Below are 20,274 nucleotides of genomic sequence, written 5' to 3'. Positions count from 1 at the left end.
CTGTTATAACTTATGGCTGCATCATACATGTTATTTACTTTTTAAACTATTTATATAGTTATATTTATGTACTTATATCCCGAGCAAATACGTGGGATAAGTACTCTTTATTCTATAATTTCTATTAGTACTTATCCATCATCTCTCAAAAGTTTATAATTTATTATCCAACTGAAATTAATCGAATTATACAAATTCGTACCATCATTCTTTTCTATAAAATTTTAAATTTGTGTAATTTTCAACTCATGAGTCATGAGCACTTTTAATGCTAAATTTCAGTCGGACATAAAACAAATTAAAGATATAATCAAAATTCAGTAACAAAATCAGAACAAATATTTAAATTATTGAAAACTCTTGAATAAACCAAATATTTGTAGATGGTTCACTTTTAAAAAAATATATATATGTTGCCCACTATCTGAAACGAAATTGAACAACAAAATTTAAATAATAATAAAAAAAAAATTCTGAAATTGAGTTCGGAGTCGGAGCTCCGACCTCCGTTCGGAACGAGCTCCGATCGGAGGTCGGAGCTCCGACCTCCGTTCGGAGCTCCGATCGGAGGTCGGAGCTCCGACCTCCGATCGGAATCGGACTCCGACTACGTTCGGAGTCAGAGTCAGAGAGGAATTTTGGCTCCGACTGAGGTCGGAAATGACAACTCCGACTCCGTCGGAGTCGGAGCCCACCCCTAACGACATTCATAACTTAAAAATATAGATAAATGACTTGAGTTCTGATCTGTCACAATCGGTGGGTGTCGGTGGAAACATTTCGGGGGTGTTATTGACAAATACTAAAGGACAAATTATTCTCCGAAAGAATCACTGAATAGGATGGAGATTTCCTTCAGCCGATTCATGAGTTGGAGAAAATTTCTTCCAACCAATTGAAAATATTTTCATGTCTTTTGAGCAAATAAGAAACACATATTTTATAATGACGGGATACATTGCAATTTTATTTTTTATTATTAAAAAAGTATTCTAATTATCATATGCTCAAAGAGTGAAGTTCATGCATTTAGTATTAATTTCCATGTAGATAGTTAATTAATAAGATTTACGTGTGAGAATATTCATTTATCACGAAAGTCTATACATACTTATGTAAGCAAAGTCTCATGATTTTGATAGATAATTAATATATAGTTTGAGAATATTTTAGAACATTTCATATTTTCCAAGTTTTTATTGTTCTTAGAAGCCATTTAAAACCCATAAGCGCCAATTATATCCTAAAGTTTCTTGCAATTGATTTTGAAACTTTTGAGTTCATAAAAAAAAAGTTGTAAAAAATTATAAGCGTGTTAAATCCATGAAAATGCACAATAGAGCAGTTGCAGCAACCCCGAAATCACATTTCCAAACAATTTTTTATTTTCGCCACTTTGACTCAAGCTCACCTAAACTCAGAAACCCATCAAACAAGTCCAACTTAAAAAACAAGTGCACGTACACAGGGGCGGAGGTTGGGGGTGAAGTTACAAACAAAAACTTTCATTCTAATGAAATACAAAGCCTGGTTACCTCCAGTTCGAGATATATATATAAAAAAAAAAAGGAAATATATAATATGTTCATCTTCGAAACAGAGGCAAAATAATTGCACAAGAGAATATTACAAAATAAATTGATACAAAGTTTGCACATTCGAAAGAATTTCACCCAGAACTCCAAATGTCATATTCATGCTCTAACCTTTCTGCAATAAAATTAAAAAATAAAAAAAGTCAACAATTATATATATTTCTTAATATTCAAGAATAATTAATCTTTTAAATAATATCTATTTAGAAAAATAAGAGGACTGCTATATAGGTGCACCGGATCCCATGCCCCCAAGTATTGAAATCCTCCATGTAATTATTAATTTCGTTGATTTCCTCAAAAGTTGGGGAAAGATACAAATCTACATTTGCTGCTTAATTTACTAAAAAGTGTCCAAATTCAAAATATTAAAATATTTGATTATGAATTAGAAATCAAATTAGTGGTGCTGAAAATATGAAACGTGTTAAATAATATACTTGCCTTTCTTCAAATAGACTGCATGCTGGCTATCAGACTGGCTTGTTTTCCCAAAGCGAATGTATGGTGGTATTCAGGTCAAGCTTCCAACGGGTATGTGATTCCTCTCCTCTTTTTGCTTGTACACCTTTGAGCTTTGGAGTGCTTAGGACTCCGTGACAGAAAGTTTTCATCACAGGGCATTCTCCCACAATTACTTCCTCCAAATATGGGAACTTAATAGAATAACTTCCCGAGCAAAAGCTTGTGAAGTTTGGTAAGCAATCAAACTTTAAGCAAGTCAATTTGCTGAATGTAATCACCACTTTGGCTTGATCATCCCCCCTTGCCACAATTTCTGTTATTCCTTCGCAAGAACTTACACTCATTTTTCTGAGCTGCACCAAGCTTTTGGCTGTTGTGTATGTTATTAAATTGATCAATCCATTACAACTCAATATCTCAAGATCTGTCAAATTGTGGAAATATGCTGAGGATGGCACTAAACTTCTCAATTTGTGACATTCTGATACTGCTAGAATTTCCAGTACTTTATCAAAAACTAGAGATTCTTGGACATCTTCTTTCCACAAATGTGTCAGCATTGGTGCTTCAGACACCCTAAGTTCTTTTAGTCGTGGGAGTATCCTAGTCTGCTTTTCTGGGCCAATAAAATCTTCATACGAGATTATTTCTTGCCAGGAATTACAGCTCACAACAAGTTTCTCCAAATTCTGTAATCTTTTTAGTAAATTAGATAGAGAAAGAACTGATGTATCATCGTTGCATTTCACCTCTAGAACTTTTAACTTGCAGAAGGATTCTACGAAAAACTGGGCATACCAAATGGTGTGTTGAAGGTCCGATTTCAAAGCTTCCAATTTCGGGAATGTACCCTGTAAAAAAAAAAAAAAAACAAAGTTAGCATCCAATTTTCTAGAGAACTGTGCATTACGGGAGCTATTTCAAAGAGTTAATGATTGGCATCTTACCTCTTCAACCAAGAAAAGAGGATGTTGAATGGAACTCTCAAGAAGACATTGTTGACTTGTTTCTTGAAATCTCGAGAATTTAGAAGCAAATATGCTAACTTGGTCACATCCCCACGCTTTCAATGTTTTCAACACTGGCCATTCTAAATTATGAGCCCCGGGGAAAATCCACTTGAGTTTTGGCAATATCCCGAGTTCCAAAGATGTTAGATTAGGGAACACAAACCTTGGTGTTGCTTCTTCTCCTCCCCTTGCGACAATTTCCTCAATCCTACAATTGACTATCCGAAGATCCTCCAATTGCATGAGACTTGTAGCCATTGAGACTGTTGGAAAGAAACTTTTCAAGCTCTTACATCCCTCGGCATTAATTTGACGTAGATTTTGAAAGTTGCAAAAGGAATCCGCTGCGACTTGGTCGTGCCATATGGTTATCAAGTTATCCATATGTGAAATAACTAATTTCTCCAAGCTTGGGAATGCTACCTATGAATTCATCCCAATTAATGTGTTAACCTATTATATATTCCCATACACCAAAGCATCTATTTGATTAATTTTGATCTCTTTTAGCCATGACATCAAAATAAACAAGAAACTGAAGTGTTGGAATCCGAAATAAAATGCCAAACAGAAACTGAATTATTTTTTTATAATTCAGTTAAGTTTTACATCAAGCGAACTCTTTTTTCCACACCGTTTCTTGATGATTTGATCAGTATTCAAGCAAACACCCCCCAAATTATAGAGTGTTCAAGCATTCTTATCTCTGTTGGCTGAAAATCTATTTGGAAAAACCCACCCGAAAACTAAGACAGGTTTGGAGTATTCACAAAGCTCTATCTATCTACAAGCATTTCCTCTGTTGTTTTCCTCCCTGTTCCTCAAGTTTCCTAAGAAACCCAACTATACTTATGTCTCTCATATTAGATCTGTAATGCTCTAATAGAAGGCCCAAATTATATGGCCTATACTACAAAAAGACTAGTCAATAATACAATTGGAATATAGGCCAGGCCTTCTATTGGAGCGTTATAAATAGTGTCAGAGTTTATCTAAGCCAAAAATGTGGGACTTGAGTCATACCACTTACAACAAACAGACCCAATGAGAAGGTTGAGAATTTAAGGGAGGAGATTGTGATACTCCCAAATGATAAGGATAATGGTAGGTGTATGAGATCCCACATTGCTTATGGATGAGAAGTTCTTGCTGTTTATAAGGTTTCAATATGACCAAGAATTAGAATAACACTAGATAGATCTAGGGGATGTCAGGATTACAAATTTGGCTTATAAGTTTCTTTCATAGTTATATTTGAAGTTGCATGCTTATAATAAAATATGACATTATAATTAATTATCAAGTTTGATGCAGGTAAATTTAATTTGCTCAATTTTGTGGCGCTTTATTATTTTCAAAATTTATGAGTAACCTTTTCTTGCTATATGTAATGGAAACATATATCCATTCACAAATTCAATAACTTTAACTATTACAACTAGTTAGGTTTAGAAACAATATTAGTTCCAAGACTTCTACCTTAATTACGAGAGATTAAATAAGCATTTTTTTACCTCATGAACCAAGAAAAGGGGTTGCTGAGTGGAGATCTCATGCTGGCTCTCTCGAAGTGTTTCTTGAAAGCTCAGAAGTCCATAAGCAAATATGTCAACTTTTTGGCATCCTTCCACCCACATCTCTTTCAGCATTGGACATTCTAAAGTATGCACTCCTGGGTAAAACCACTTGAGTCTTGCTAGCCTCTTAAGAGTTAGGAGAGTTACATGAGGGAACACAAACCATTCTATTTCATCTTCTCTCACTTCACCTTCAACAATTTCCTCCACCCCACAATCTATAATCGCAAGATGCTCCAATTGCATGAGACTTCTAGCAACAGAGGCTGGAAAGAAACTTCTCAAATTCTCACATCCATCAGCCTCTATTTGTTTTAGATTTTTAAAGTTGAAAACTGCTTTGGGGTCTTTACTCCATACATGCTTCATTTGTGGAAGACGAGCCAACACCAACACTTTCAGCTGTATGGTTGTTACAGCTTGATTTTCATTAACATTTAGCTCTTGCAGATCAAATACTTGCTGTAGTGAGGTGCAATCAGCTATGGAAAGTTTCTCTACACTCTGGAATCTTGCCAGTATATCAGATTGAAAGATGCTCACAAGATTCTCACAAAGTTCAACTATTATTATTTGTAGATTGCCAAAGGCGTTTTCCACAAATTGGTTCTGCCATATGAGTTTTAGGTAATCCATGCGACAGATTTTCAATCTCTTCAAACAAGGGAATGCAACCTACAACGTTAATCCCATGTATCAATGATATAATATGCCTGACCATAATATCTCACATAATGGAGGATCTAATAGGTAGCCAGGATTTGAAACAATATTTATCAACAGAAAGGAGCCAGATGTTACCTCTACATTGAAGAGAGGTTGCATAACAGTTGGAGGCCTCTCCTCTGCATTTGTATGAATGATCTCCTGGCTGGTTGTTGCGCTTGAACTAGTAGGATTGAATATAAATGTCACTAAGTTAGGGCAATGCTCTATGCACATGTTCTCCAAGGATGGAAATTGGATGTTACATCCTACGCAGAATCTTTTGAGGCTCGGAAGATCTATTAGCTCCAGGCATTCTAGTTGAGGGAATACCTCCTTCGTAATTTCACCGGCAGCTGCAATATCTTCTATGACTAATACCTCTTCCATAGCCTTACATTCATATATGTGAAGATGTTTGAGATGCACCATAAATCTCGCTGTAGAGAATGACAATAGATATTTGATATTACAAGAGCCCTGCACCTCCAAGATTGACAAATTCTGAAACCTCGACATTGCTTCCATGGTTGTTAGTCTGCAAGACAACCTTGCCCGATGTTGGTTGTGCTTTGTCTCTTCCAAGTCTACTGATGATAGTTCCAATATTTCCAAGTTGGGGAACACAACCTGCAACAACATTTAATTTTTTTCACCGTCAAAACTTTATTTTTTCCTTTAGGTTCATCCATTAGAGCCTTCAGAAAATGACCAAATTAAAATGGATTGCAGTTCGTACCTTTATTCTTTGACACATGCTGTGAGTGTGGAATTATTACTTTGGAAAATAAACATTACCATACCTGTTCGTGTAGAATTGGCATGTCAAAATCAAGTGTGCCCTCTGAAACGATTTCTCCAACTTCAGGTCCGAATGAATTTTTTGTTCTTAAGAAGGTCATAAGCTTTGGAAGATGCTCTAGTGCCAAGAGACGCAGTTGAGGGAAAAATATCATATCTGTGTCTTCTACTTCGCCGCCTTCTTTCACGACTATTGCACCCATGATGCTGCATTCTCTTATGCGCAATTCTTGGAGTTGTGAAAGGCCCCTTGCTACGGATGATGGGAAGACAAATTTGAGTTTTTCACAATTTTCCACTTTTACAGCTCTCAAGTTACGAAAGGATGTCGAATGAAGTTGGCCATGAAAAATATCTTCCAAACCAGTCATATTTTTTAGATGGAATATCTCCAAGGCTGGAAAGGAAATGGTTGAGATATGCATCGGAGAGCTAATAATGATATATTTGATCTCATCATTATTTTGTATATGAAGGTGCTTCAGTTGCTGGAAACCTTCTTGATCTAATTCATGTAGAACACTCTTAACACCCTTTAACTCATCTAAATAAAGACATTCTGTTCTATTCAACAACATTGTAATTCCAACCTCTGATTGAAAGCTTGTCTTCAGCTTGAGTTTTAATGTTCTTGAGCATTCATGCTTATCAGACCAGTCCCAGACGTCTCCTACCAATATGTTGTATCTCTCTAATTTTCCAAACCGCAGATATTTCGGCAGCATGCAAGCATCTCGAATATGTATCTCCAAAGTAGTCAAACGTAACATATACTTAAGCTCAGCAAGGTTAGCATTGTTTGATCTTTCAGTGATGAGTCCTTCAGCCTCCCATTGAACAAAGCTATTTCCCATATACAATTCTTCTAATTCCACCAAGCTAGGTAGGACATTAGGTGGAATCACTTCAAGTTTGGAACAATCGGTCAGATCCAACAACCGCAAATGAACCAACGACCCTATTTCTCTGGGCAATGTTGAAATGTCAGAATGTAGAAGACTAAGAACTACTAAATTCTTAAGCTCTCCAATCCCAGATATGTCTCCCAACTCACAGTGATCAAGACACAATGTTTGTAGGTTTCTAAGAAGAAGAAGTGACGAAGGAAGTGATGAAAGTTTCATTGCCGTCAAATCCAAAACTTTGAGCTTTTTCATCCCTTGAAAGAAAGTGTCTGGGATTTGTAAAGAACGACCTTTGCCATCCACTAAAAGAAATCTTAATTTTGGACATTCCAGTTCATTTGGAAGTTGATCAATATCTCTACCACGAATAGAAAATGCCTTGCATATTTTTAGTGCATCCATATCTGGCCGTTCTTTGAGCCCTCCATCTTCTCTCATGAAAAGCATATAATAATCCTTTGAAGCAATAGACTTAGCAACATATCGAACAATGTCGTGCATATGGCAATGATCAGATTTGCGAGGACAATCTTGTAACAGACAAGAGTCTTTCAAGTTATGCAATTGTCCATATAGTCTATTTCTCGCATCTTCCAATGTGTTAATTCCATGAAATAGACCCAAACCATAACAATATTTCAACAAGTCCTGATGGTAAATGCCGAACTCCATTTCAGCACAGTGCAAAAATAAATTTTTAATCTCCTCACTTGCAAGATGCTTATAACTCAACTCTATACAAGAGTATATAGTTGACTGCATTCCTATGGGAAGTTCGGGAGCAGGGCGCCGTAGTTGCTGTAAGGCATCCTTCCATTCACATAAATCCTTATTATTTAATGCCTTAGAAACTGTTGCAAGTGCAATAGGCAAACCTCCACACTCTTTAGCTACCTCAATTGCTATAGGTCGTAAATTGGGGTTTTTAACAGAATCAGCCGCCATCTTCTCAAATAATTCCCATGCTTCTTTTTCGGGTAACACTTCAATTTCAAAATTCTTCTGGATGCCCATTTCAGATAATAAATTGCGTTGTCTTGATACCAGCACTACTTTGCATCCCTTACAAGGATCAATTCCTATTTCTTCCAAATCAAGTTTCTCCCATATATCATCTAGGATAACTAGTATCCTTTTTTCCTTTGTTGTTAACCTCTCCCGTAGACGAATCGCTCTTCCGCGTTTTGTCTCCATATCAAGCTTGAGATCTAGCATGTCTGCAATTTCTCCTTGAATTCGTATCAAGTCTCGGCTTTGCGTGACATCTGCCAGAGCCACCTCATCGAATAGCTTATCTTCTTCCTTGACTTGCCTGGCAACTTCTCTCATCAATGTAGTCTTTCCCGCACCAGGCATCCCCCATAAGCCAATCACGTTGATATTAGCATCCCCGAGTGCCTCCTTAAGTCCCTTCACAGTTGGCGCTCTTGACACAAACTCCATGCAATTCATGTTTCTCCTAGTCACTATCCCTTGTGGAGCAGGACGGTATGAAATTCTGTCAAATTTTCCATTTTCCAAGGCTTTGCCTACAAGTTTCACTATCTTTTTGGCCTCCCGACTTAGCTGATGTCTTAGCTTCAAACTCAGGCACACCTCTATAGAGCACCTCATCTTCGCTTCTTCTTCGCCTTCATGAACTTTCTTTGCCAGTTCTGTAATGTCATCTACCTCCGTCAACCACTTTTTAACGTCATATTCAATTTCTTCACCGTTTCTGACAGCAGCGTCAATGGAATGTTGCACGCTATCTCTAACACGCCGCAACTTATCTTCCCGATCCTTCATCTTGGCAACGTTGCTGATGTAGCGAAACGAATAACCTAGCCACTGTCCAATTGGTGCTACCGTGTGCTCGGCCATTTTTGCTACAATTTGTACAACAATATCCATTCTTTTTTTTCTCTTTTGTAATTCTTTTCTTACTGTTGACGCCTTCTTTTAGTAAACAAAAAACAAATCCTTTCTTACAGATTTTTGTGCAAGTAGCGCACTAGAATGCAACAGAAAGGACAAAAAACAAAAACACAAAACAAAGAAGAAGAGACCACCTAGCTAGCTCTCTTTGGAATATTGATGGATTTGATGGAATAGTTCTCTAGAATGAGGTTTAAAAGCAAATTAGGCAAAGGACAGACGGAACTAAGAAAGAATATGAAAACAAGACAGCTCTGTCTTGGGGAGTCTTGTAATAAATTCAGATGGCGAATGACCATGCATGGAGTATGAAGAATGACTCAGGAAAGTAAGAGGACAAGATAAGAATGAACCAGGTTCCGCACTTGATCATATACACCAATACTAGAACACGGTAGAGAGCTTGACTTTCACATTAATACTCCATCAATTCTTCGTCATCCCCTTCAATCCAGAGTAGCTCTGTAGATTCAAAGTGTGTAATTTAGAAATCAAGCTGGTGGCAAAATTATAAACACTAGAACTCGATATATATAATGAAATATGCTCCAAGAAAATAAACAATCAATTGATAATACAACTCTGAAACTCGTACGAGAAAATAATTTGAAAGCTAAGGATTACGGAGGAGGCCAACGAAAACAAGGTCATGACTTTATTATTCCTACAAAGTCCCACTCATTTGTTTCAAAAGGGTCCTTTCTCTTGAATTCTATGAGAATCTCCTGGGTCCTTGGACGGTTCCTGTTTTGTAGCTCTTGAGATTATTACTTGGTTAAAGTGCTTATTAACCCCTTCAAATTCCATCGACATGCCCTCACTTGAAGAGCACCAGTTTCAACTTTTTGCTATTATTGCCATGGACAGTATATGGTTTCGAGAAATAAAATTGTGCATGATTCCATCAATCCAAACTTAAGAAAATTTGTTGATGGTGTCTGAAACGCCCAGGGTCGGAAAATTACTCATTGTCACTCAAAATCAAATCTCAACCATATAGTCATAGACTCTAAAGTTTTCAATGACACATACAACTCACTGTTTCAATCAACTACTCCAATATGATTAATCTAAACACCACAAAATCTCAAAATTAACGTCAACCTTCCAAAATACCAAGTTGACAGAGTAAAACAAAAGTACTAAATAAAATTCTATAGCAACAAGTACACTTTTTCTATTTAATACACTATGCTCAGATAACCTTACCCATGCTTCCTATTCTTAAACTTCCGCTGAAGTATCCAAAATATCTGAAAAATATTGTGGAGAAAATGGGTGAGTTATCAACAACTCAGTAAGTAGAGAACATATACTAGTATATAAACATGAGCCTTTTCAGAAAGTTTGGTATGCAGAACAAAACATTTCATTTTTATATGTAGATCTAAAAAATGTGTCATCAGAAAATCAGAATGACTTTTCAATCTTTTCATACTCAAAAACCAATTGTTCATATTCAAAGAACATTTTCATATTCAAAAACCATTTTCATAATAAAAAACGCTTTATTCATATTAAAAAAAAATTTGGCATAACATAACTGAATATCTTATTCTTATCATATCATATCGTATCATATCATATCAGTGGCCAAACCAGACATTATCATATTTAACCCCGTGGTAGGGTTGTGCTATTCTCGGTGGCCAAACCAGACATTATCATATTGTGAAACTTTCTCTTATTCATTTTCAGAGTCCCGAGTGTGCATACAGAAAAGAACACATAAAAGACCACTATATTTCTAAAGTAGGTGCACTCATATCATATCATATCATATTGGTACCAACCATGTCACGTGAACCCGTATATCATCATATTAGAACCCAAATCAGAATCAAAGTAAAAACAAATAAGTCATGCAAAAGGTTTTTCATATGCATATCATATCAAACCATTTGCTGAACATATTCATATCATTTTCATATGATCAAAAAAATATACAAATCATTTTCATATCACATGTACAAAAATTCCTAGATATCATATTCGCTCTTTTGCACATTTATGAAATATGTCAAATATTGTTCATGTCTACATTATTTATGTCAAAAGCATTTCTTTTCCCTTTCATATATATTTCATGAGTGAATGCAAAATATATATTGAGGTTATTTTTCACCTTTTTTTTTTTTAAAACAACATGCACATTTTTACAAACCAATTTCAGTTAATTTCTTTTTATGGAAATCTAGCATAGGAATCCCGCTTACCTGGACTTCTTAGTTTTTCAGCAATTTTCCTCAATAAAGCCGAACAAAAATTACTCGTCGCCTATAAAATAATCATGTAATTTTCGTAAATTTCCAATTGAACACATATTTCGATATTTGAACATGAAATGCTAAACATTAACCTATTTTAATTCCTAAATACTTAAAATTCTCATAACCCTAACATACCATCATTTTCCAAATCTATCAATATCCACTTACTTTCTCCGATTAAGATATTAAATTCTAACTTATTTACAATTGAAATCAAACTATAAAGTTTAATACTAGATGATATAATTATATCAAGATATTCTAAATTAAACAACAAAATTTAGTTAATAAGAATAAACTAGATCATATCTAAAGTGTTTAAAAAATAAAATCACACAATTATCATTTACTTCTGAAAATAAGTTTGAAAGAAATCTTTTCTTAATAACAATTTAAATCACTTAAATAATTGTGGGGGTGGTGGCGGAACAACCGCAGTTCACGGTAGGAAAAATGAAGTGCTCGGTTTTGAAGAGACAGCAGCGGCGGAGTGCTATGGTAGTTTTCTACATGCTGTGACGAACATCTACATATTTACATATATAGTTGATTGGAAACCCTAAAGAAAATGAGAGGGAGAGACGTGCATGTGTGGTGAACGTGGTGAAGACAGCCCTAGTTTGTAAAACTGATGCACAATTGCTTATCAAGTATATAACCATTATACGAATGGTTACCGTGAAAGTAGTAGAAAAAGTGACGTGTATGGACTATGGAGTGGAAACGGACATGATGGAAACCGTGCGAGTAAAGGAGTCTGGCATGAGATCATACGGACTTGGGCTTTTTGACCCATTTCAAAAATTTGGGCTCACGTCTAGTAGTGAATAAAAAAATAATAAATGGATTTTTTTCTTGAGTTTTGAACCTCGACGCAACCTCTAAATATAATCCAACTTGTCCAAAAATCTTCTCAGCCCATAAAAATATTTTTAACCTAACATATTTATCCGTCACAACCATTCCATGCCTATGCCAATCTTCGATCATACTATCGAATATAATATTCAAAAATTCTAATCCTTCAATATTGAAGCCCGACGCCTCCCATATTTCCCCTAAACATACATGTTCACTCACATTGCATTGCTTATCATACACTTTGAAAGGTCCAAATCAAGTCTAAAATATAAACCTCATTAACGCAAAACCTAACAATAAATCTCAAATCCTCCACATATTATAATAACCTCATACAAATAGTAAAATAAACTCTCAAACTATCATATCACCACGATTCTGTTGTGCACTCTAACAATTTGTAGTCCTAAACACATTGTATCTCAAACAAGTACACTTGAAAAGAACTAACCTTCATATTTAACCAGTCCATACATTTTAAAATCACTAGATCTAAATTCACAAGTTCTAACAACATGTTTGTAGCCTCTAACAGATCAATTTCACAAATCTAAACCTCAAATTCCTAACCAAAATCCATTCTCGGAAGTCAATCCGAAATATAAACTTTAAACATCATATGTTTTAAAGTCTGCAGAATTTCAATTCTACCGTTCAATTAGACTTATGTACACTTTCAAAATCATTTCCTATAGTCCACATAATAGGCCTACTGTGAAATCTCAAATATCATAAAAATATTTTCCTTTAAAAATATGCAATATCTAAAACCTCAGATTTCATGGGACATATTCCATAGGTCCACAAGTGCTAAAACCTCACGTATCATAAAAAATCATATCCTGGAGCCCTGAAAATTTTACAACCTTAAATCTCATCAAAATTACTTTTAAAAAATATGTTGCATCTCTAAACCTCAGATTTTAGAAAAAAAAAAAAAAAACTCAATCCATAAAATCAGCAGAATCTCAAAGTACTTCAACAAATCTCAAAAGATCCTCTATTAAATGTTGCGCCACTGATCGAAGTACTTCAACAACACTCGGATTTGCTTCTACTTCATTATTAGTCGCGTTTAGATCCAAAATGTTTCATAATCGACGACGATGTGGCATACTGAAAACTTGGATTTTTAATAAAAGTTTCAAAATATAGAGTTCATATAAGCATATGCAAATAGTTGTACACACAATGTATTAACAAAAAATATCTCTAAAATCTAAACCTTTAACCTTATCAAAATCATTATGTAAGGTCTACCAAATGAGTCTACAAAAATTAAAACCTCAAACTTCAAGAAATTAGCTCATAAAATCTACAAAATCCAACACCTCAAATTTCATATGACATCATGCCTAAAACTTGTAGATTCTAAAACCTTAAATACCAACAAGATTATTCCTTGTAGTCTGCACAATTCTAAACATCAAATCTAAAAATTATTTCCTAAAGTCTCCAATAACCCAAAACCTCATATATTATAGTCTGCATAACCTCAAGCCTGATTTATATCCCCATGATCATCTCCTAGTCCTCAAATTTTTGTACATCAAATACAAAATTACTTCCTAAACCGACAGATATCCAAAACCTAATATGTTATAGTCTGCAGAACCTCAAACCTGGCTTTCGACCAAAATTATGAACAAATCTACCTTAAATTTCATCAAACTCCTTATTATAGTATGCAGAATCTCAAGTCTGTCTCTGATATCAACTGTAACGCCCAATAGAAAGTCCAAACCACATGACCTATACTCCAAAAGAACTAGTAAATGATACAATTGGAGCTCCATTGGAATCTTATAAAGAGCAATAACTTTTCATTCCCAAGCAATGTGGACTCTCCTACACCACTTACCCTTATCCTTATCATATGGAGGTATCACAGTGTCCTTAAAGAATTTCAAAGAACATTATAATGCTTGGGGGCGATAAGGAGCTGAAAACCCTTTGAATTGGAAAGCTATTCCAAAGGGCAATTATTTGGTAACTTTTTGATGTAGCTATGAGAAGCACATAAAGTACTACTGTAGTAGAATGCAAATGAAAGGATGGATCTCTGCTTTTTGTTATAGCCAACTTCATTATAAGTCAAAATCCAAATCAAGGTGAGGCCACTGCAATGTACACATGCATTAAGGAAGCAAAGGCTCAGCAAATTAGAAAAATCACTATTGGGACTCCCAAGTAGCAATAGGTGCGGTTGAGAAACTTGAAAAAAATGCAGACCGGATCATAGAACCTATAGCCAGAGACACAAGAATCCTGTTACAATCTTTTGGGAGTTGAAACATTAGGAAAATACATCGAGATCACAATCGATACACGCATTCCATTGCGTAGTGGGTGGCTTCCAATTGTCTATATGGAAGCACTCCCCTTATTTCTATACCACCTTGCCTTCTAGATTTCCACAATGGAAAAGACCCACCCTACTAAGTCTGTAATAATTTTAGCTACTCCACTGGATGTTATAATTTGCTTCTGTTTTATGCACGACCTTGTTAAAAAAAGATATGTTCTCTCTCCCTCCTGTCCCAACATGATTAGTATTTGTTAAAAAAAGTCGTTGCTTATGATATAATTTTCAAAGACTAATGACAGTTGCAATATATACAAAAAGTGTTAGATATTATAAAAGTAAATTTACATATTAACGATCGTTAAATTTATTTTATAATAAAATATCTTTCACAATTTATCATTTTGTGAATTTATTTTTTATTCTAAAAGTTTAAACTAATGAAAAAATAAAAATTTAATTATTCATATTATATTCTTAATGATTTCTTTATTGCGTGGGTCATGTTGGGTTGCATGTGGAGTCTAGTTTGAGAGTAGAAAAGGTGCAAACAGAGAGCTAGTTCAACTATCACTCGACTTTGGCTCCAGCGACACTCAATCCGTGAGTTCGCTCAAGGTACACTTGACAATGGGATAGAGCAAAGGTTAGACAGATTGTTCACTCAAGTTTTGCAAGACAATAGACTCAAGCAAAGCACTAACCCTAATGTTCGCTCGGGCAGTACTCGACAGACCTCTCGAACCAATGTTTGATTGCTTGTTCACTTGAGGCGCTTGAAACGCCACTCTAGTAAAGAATCCAAATTTGCAGTTTTAGCGTTTCCAGCGCCATTTTCTATAAATATGTAATGTTTTGATTTCTTGTATATGAGTTTCAGCAGTTTTAGAGATAACAAATAGAGGCAAATGTGCGACAGCATCTTGTGAGAGAGAAAAATCCCTAGAGAGAGAGAGTTTAGATTGTGTGAGTAGAGAGATACTGTTGTAACTCACTATATGATTGTAATCTCTTATGAAATAAAATTCCCTGTAGCTCTGTGGACGCAAGCACATTGCCGAACCACGTTAAACTCTATATGTCGTGTGTGCTTGATTCCAGCATTTTCGAATTTGTTTCATTGTCTGTCTCAATATCGTTGTGTGTGGGTGTGGTGACTCTGGTGCTTTATACCACAACAATTGGTATTAGAGCTCCAAAATTGGAGTTCGAGGCTAAACGCTGTCTAGATAAGACGTGACGTGAAGATTAGGATCTTCATCAGGTCCTCCAGTCATGCCTTGTAAACATGAGCTGGTAAGATATTTACAAGCTGGGTACTAAAAAAGATTACTAAGAAGGAACTACGTACCTCTCTTTTAGGTCCTCCGCATCAAGATTGCAAAGCAAAGAAGATTGTCACTAGTGGAATCAGTTATATGTATGAAAGCCAACATGATCAGCTTTTCTGCATTGAAACATTAATATCATGATTGACTTTTATGTGGTGTGAATTGGAGTGAATGATGGAGGGAAATGGTTATTAGTGGGAGTACTTATAACCAATCAGAGAAAGTAAGACGTAAGAGGAGACACCACCCGTCAGATAAGAAGCGTATAGATCAGAAAGCTACATTAATCTTGTAATGCAACCGAATATGCTCTAAAAAGTGCCAGTTGCTGATCTTAATGCTTAAGCCCTAAGCTAATTCTCGATGCCTAGCCATGATTGATCCACTAGACCACTACCAATTAGTTGTGTGAGACTTGATGAGACTGAACATGATGCTCTAAAAAATGTGAAGCCAGAGCTCTTAAAGCTTATGCACAAAGCTAATGATCTAGATGCCTCTTATTGTTCCATTACCAAGGGCGAACGAACATGCTCTAAAAAGTGCAGCTAGGCAGCTTCAAGCTTAAGCACTCAGATAATTCTGCATGCACGACGTTACATGACTCGGTTGGTGTCGGTGGAACCTATCGTTGTTGTTGTGAACAATATCTAAGAAATAATCACAAATATCTTATTCACATTGGGCTTTTTGAATTTAGCTAAATTTTTTAAATTCTTCTTTATATTTTTCTTTTCGAATTTAGCTAAATTTTTTTAATTTAATGAAAGCATATTCATAAGAAAAATGATCAGTTTGAAAATTCCTAAAAAAATATAGGAGAAAAAGTTAGGATAGTGATACAATTACTCTATATATATATATGTTTATTTTTGTAAAAGAAATTGCTATAAAGTCAATAAACAACGTTAGTAGTTGTACTGATCTTTATCTTGACTTTCTTTCACTTAATCATAAATAATTTATTACTTAATCGTATTCTTATTTAAAATTGCAAATGCGATTAAAGAAAAGAAAAGAAAAAAAGAAAAAAAGAAAGCCAATCGTACTAATGCTCTTACAAAGGAACTTTGGAAAGAAAAGGTAAGGGATAGACGGACCACTTACTACTTTTTATTTTTTGGCATAAGGCATACAACTTTTTTAAAGCGACTTTTTAAAATATATCTCAATGGGGTATTTTGTATCTCAATAATATGGATCAAATATATCTCGTTGATAAGCGTCACTATAAGCAAAATGACATTTTGCGATCAATTATTTCTAACGAAATGATTATTTTCAACTAAGATAAGTCTGTTTTAATTGCAAAACAATGGTCACAAATATCCATTTTTCTTGTAGTACGTTCTTGTAATGCTAAATAAGATTTCTCACATATTCACTCTAAACCTATTCAAGGATTGAAAATGATTTCTAGAAATGCAAATTTTGTGCAATTGTTTTTTAAAAGAAAGGTAAGACACATCTAGCTAGTCAATTTTAGATACAGTCATGCAATATGGAAATCTTATATGGGGGGGCCTCTATATAAAAAGTGAGTTTTTTCATGTAAGTCACATATGTGTTTTTTTTTCTCAAATAGGTTACACAAGACTTATATATATACTAAAAATGTTTATAGTATTGTTGTTTAAAGGATTAACTTGGCTTAATACGATCTAATTTGCCTCAAATTGCCTGTACGCTCAAGTAGTGGCAGCAACCTTGAATTCACATCTCCAAACCATTTTTTCTTTTCATTAGTTGAAGGCAACTTTGACTTTCCTATTTGCCTCAAGCTCACCTAAACTCAATGAAACCCATCAAACAAGTAAAATTTTGTGGAGCCAAGCTGTTCCCAAGCCTCTTCTAGTTCCGCCCTTGTGCTTGCATATTTCGATGACTAGGAGATGTAACAAATGGTTGAACTTCCCAAGCATATGAATAAGTTTCATTCTAACCACCTACAATGAAATACAAGGCCTGGTTACCTCCAGTTCAAGATATTAAAAAATTGGGGAATAAATTTTTGTATTGGCATATTTTGTACACTTGAGTATTCAAGAGACATCAATTACAAATAAAACTAGATCACAAAATTAATCATTTTCCATAGATCTCACTGAGCATGAAGGAGCTAGCTCTTGAGTCACTGGTGGTTAGTTAGAATATGCATTTTTTTAGACTCTGCTTAAACTAGTGTTGGTTTCCTAGTTTTCTTCCTAAGAAATTGGTGTCATTTTTTAGTCTCCAAGAAACACTTCTAGAAAATCGAGGTCATTGCCCCTCTATTCACATGCTAGAAGCATTAATCATGTGGGGCAAACTCCTAACTCAACCAAACAACATTGAACCAAATTTACATCCCCAATGAAAGAAAGTATTATTATGCCGAGTGAAAAACAATTTCTATTTCTTTAGGACGACAAGCATGAGGGGGTGCGGTCGAAATAAGTGCATCTTTCGTAGGAAACGAACTATTTCCCACCAATTTTTCTCGTGGGAGACTCGTGGAATTAAACGGGTGGGGAAAGATCCTTTTTCCACCAAATTTGGATCTCATGGGTAAAACATCACTTTTTTCCACCACACGAATGGTGGATAAAAGCATTTTAACTTCGTCCAAACTAAGTTCCCAAACATCAACTCGTGGTCAGTAATAGCGTCATTACCCATGGCGGTAGGTCCTGGAAAATCTCCTATATCCATAAAGATTCTTCGTGGCAAAAGTCATTTATATAAGTTTTACCCACCAATTTATTCATAGGAACAAATTAGTCCCGATGGTGACTTTTGGTGGAAATACGGTATTCCCCCCACAATCAATTGGTGGGAAAAGATCACTTCCTATAAACGAATGTAATTGTAAATAGTTTTTCCTGGTTAAGCTTATTTCGTAGGAAAAGTGGTCTTGCCTATATCCCACGGGTACTAGTTCATGGCAAAATAGTTTTTCTCATTACAATTATCGGTGGAAATATTACTTTTTACTCAGTTTTGTGATATACTTGCCATCAACGTCATAAGTCGAAAACCTTTATTACCCATGAATAATAGTCGTGGGAAATATAATTTGCATTACACCTGTTTTCCCACCAAATCAAGCCCTCGTAAATATGTTTTCACTATTAATATCTACCACTATGAAAAAAATCGATTTCCTGCCAATCAATCCCATAGACAATCCAACCAAAAATATAGGCACTTTCTACATTTCTCCCACAAATAGGCCTGTATGGAATCTCTCTCAACACAATATAATCCATCAACAAATGTAACCAACACCCAAAAAATGATTCCAACCAAACCACCAAAGTTGGTAACATATATTATACATAATTAATATTGTACTTTACAATTCTGTCCACTGGGTTAACCAGTCAATTAAGGCCATCAAAATACAATGAATAGAGCAAATATAATTGCTGGTACAGCCCAACAGCATGGATGATATGCAGCCTTGGGACTAAAAGATATAGACTTTTGTAAACATCTCATGTGACAGTAATGCTGATTCACTGAGACAATCTTCATTCTTGAAAACATCATTAATATTCCCCTCTTGATCCACAAAGCATGGTGTCCTAAAATCCACCCGAATTTTAGTTGTCATCCATGCTTAACTGTATTAGCCAATAGAAAACATTTTTTAGGCAAAGGTAGTAGCTAGAAAATATAAATAGCCATTACCAAGGCAAATTACAGGAAAATAGTGCACAATTATATTAAAGAAGTGGCCAAATTCAAGCTGACGTGTAACGCCCGTCCTTGTGGTGGGACTTTTCCTAAAATATTTTTATAAAAAGGACGACGGGAATTACCGTCCTGTTTAAAACTTTTCACTTGCATCCCCAGGGTGCGAGACTCTACGTTTATAAATAAAATGTGTTTTGATCATAAAAGAGGGTTACAGCGGAAAACATAAATCTTATAATAAAAAGGCCTCGTACGTTTAAAACTCGTGCCTAGACTTCCGTGCTCTTCCCCATGGGCCGTGTCCGTCCTGATCGTGCAGTTCCTGTGAGGGGGAGGGACATGCATAAAAACTAAAATGAGTCGAAGATACAAAGATACAAGAAACGCTTTTCCTTTAAAATGCATTCATCATTCGTACATACTATTACGTGCGTGCCTACGTGTCTTGTGTGCGTTCGTTTGAAAACGTCACTGGACAGGGCTTTTCTTTTAAAAGGCTTTCCTCTATTTAAAACGTGTCCCCCGTCACTGCCTTCATTTCTTCAAGAGTCGGTGTACGGGATTTTACTTTAAAAAGGGCTTTCTCGTCGTAAAACGTTTCCCCCGTCAGTGCCTTCATTTCTTAAAGAGCTCGTGCTCTTGTGCTCTTGTGCATACATGTGCATTCGTGCGTGCGTGCGTACATCCATTCTTTCTTATCGCTTTCATAGGCCAGTACACACAATTACGCCCCGTGTGTTTGGGGTTAGCGGTCTTCCTTTGGACCCGGATTCCGCCCGTGGCCACGGGTTGGGAACCCCTTTTTCATAGGGGCAGCACTGGGTGCACTTCCAGCGCTACTTACCCGGCATTGC

At 35.6% G+C, this 20,274-nt stretch overlaps 1 protein-coding gene across 2 annotated transcripts; it reads right to left on the bottom strand.

Annotated features, from left to right (window-relative positions):
* Positions 1 to 1,485: 1,485 nt before the first annotated feature.
* On the bottom strand, positions 1,486 to 15,899 carry LOC108981555. 2 transcript variants are annotated; one of them, XM_018952772.2, is made up of 9 exons: positions 15,763 to 15,899; positions 11,192 to 11,252; positions 10,185 to 10,228; positions 6,156 to 9,437; positions 5,449 to 5,982; positions 4,585 to 5,322; positions 3,008 to 3,493; positions 2,040 to 2,911; positions 1,486 to 1,710 (listed from the first exon to the last, which is right to left on the bottom strand). In XM_018952772.2, the coding sequence occupies exons 4-8, from the start codon at positions 8,949 to 8,951 to the stop codon at positions 2,069 to 2,071; spliced, it is 5,397 nt and encodes a 1,798-aa protein (XP_018808317.1). In that variant the 5' UTR covers positions 8,952 to 9,437; positions 10,185 to 10,228; positions 11,192 to 11,252; positions 15,763 to 15,899; the 3' UTR covers positions 1,486 to 1,710; positions 2,040 to 2,068. The 2 variants fall into 2 exon arrangements, with proteins under 2 accessions (XP_018808317.1, XP_018808318.1); XM_018952773.2 differs by lacking the exon at positions 11,192 to 11,252.
* Positions 15,900 to 20,274: the final 4,375 nt, after the last annotated feature.

This window comes from Juglans regia, chromosome 8, assembly GCF_001411555.2.
Source record: "Juglans regia cultivar Chandler chromosome 8, Walnut 2.0, whole genome shotgun sequence".
NCBI classification, from domain to species: Eukaryota; Viridiplantae; Streptophyta; class Magnoliopsida; order Fagales; family Juglandaceae; genus Juglans; species Juglans regia.
Note: the sequence above shows the minus strand (reverse complement) of the source record. Positions and strands in the feature narration are given on the sequence as shown.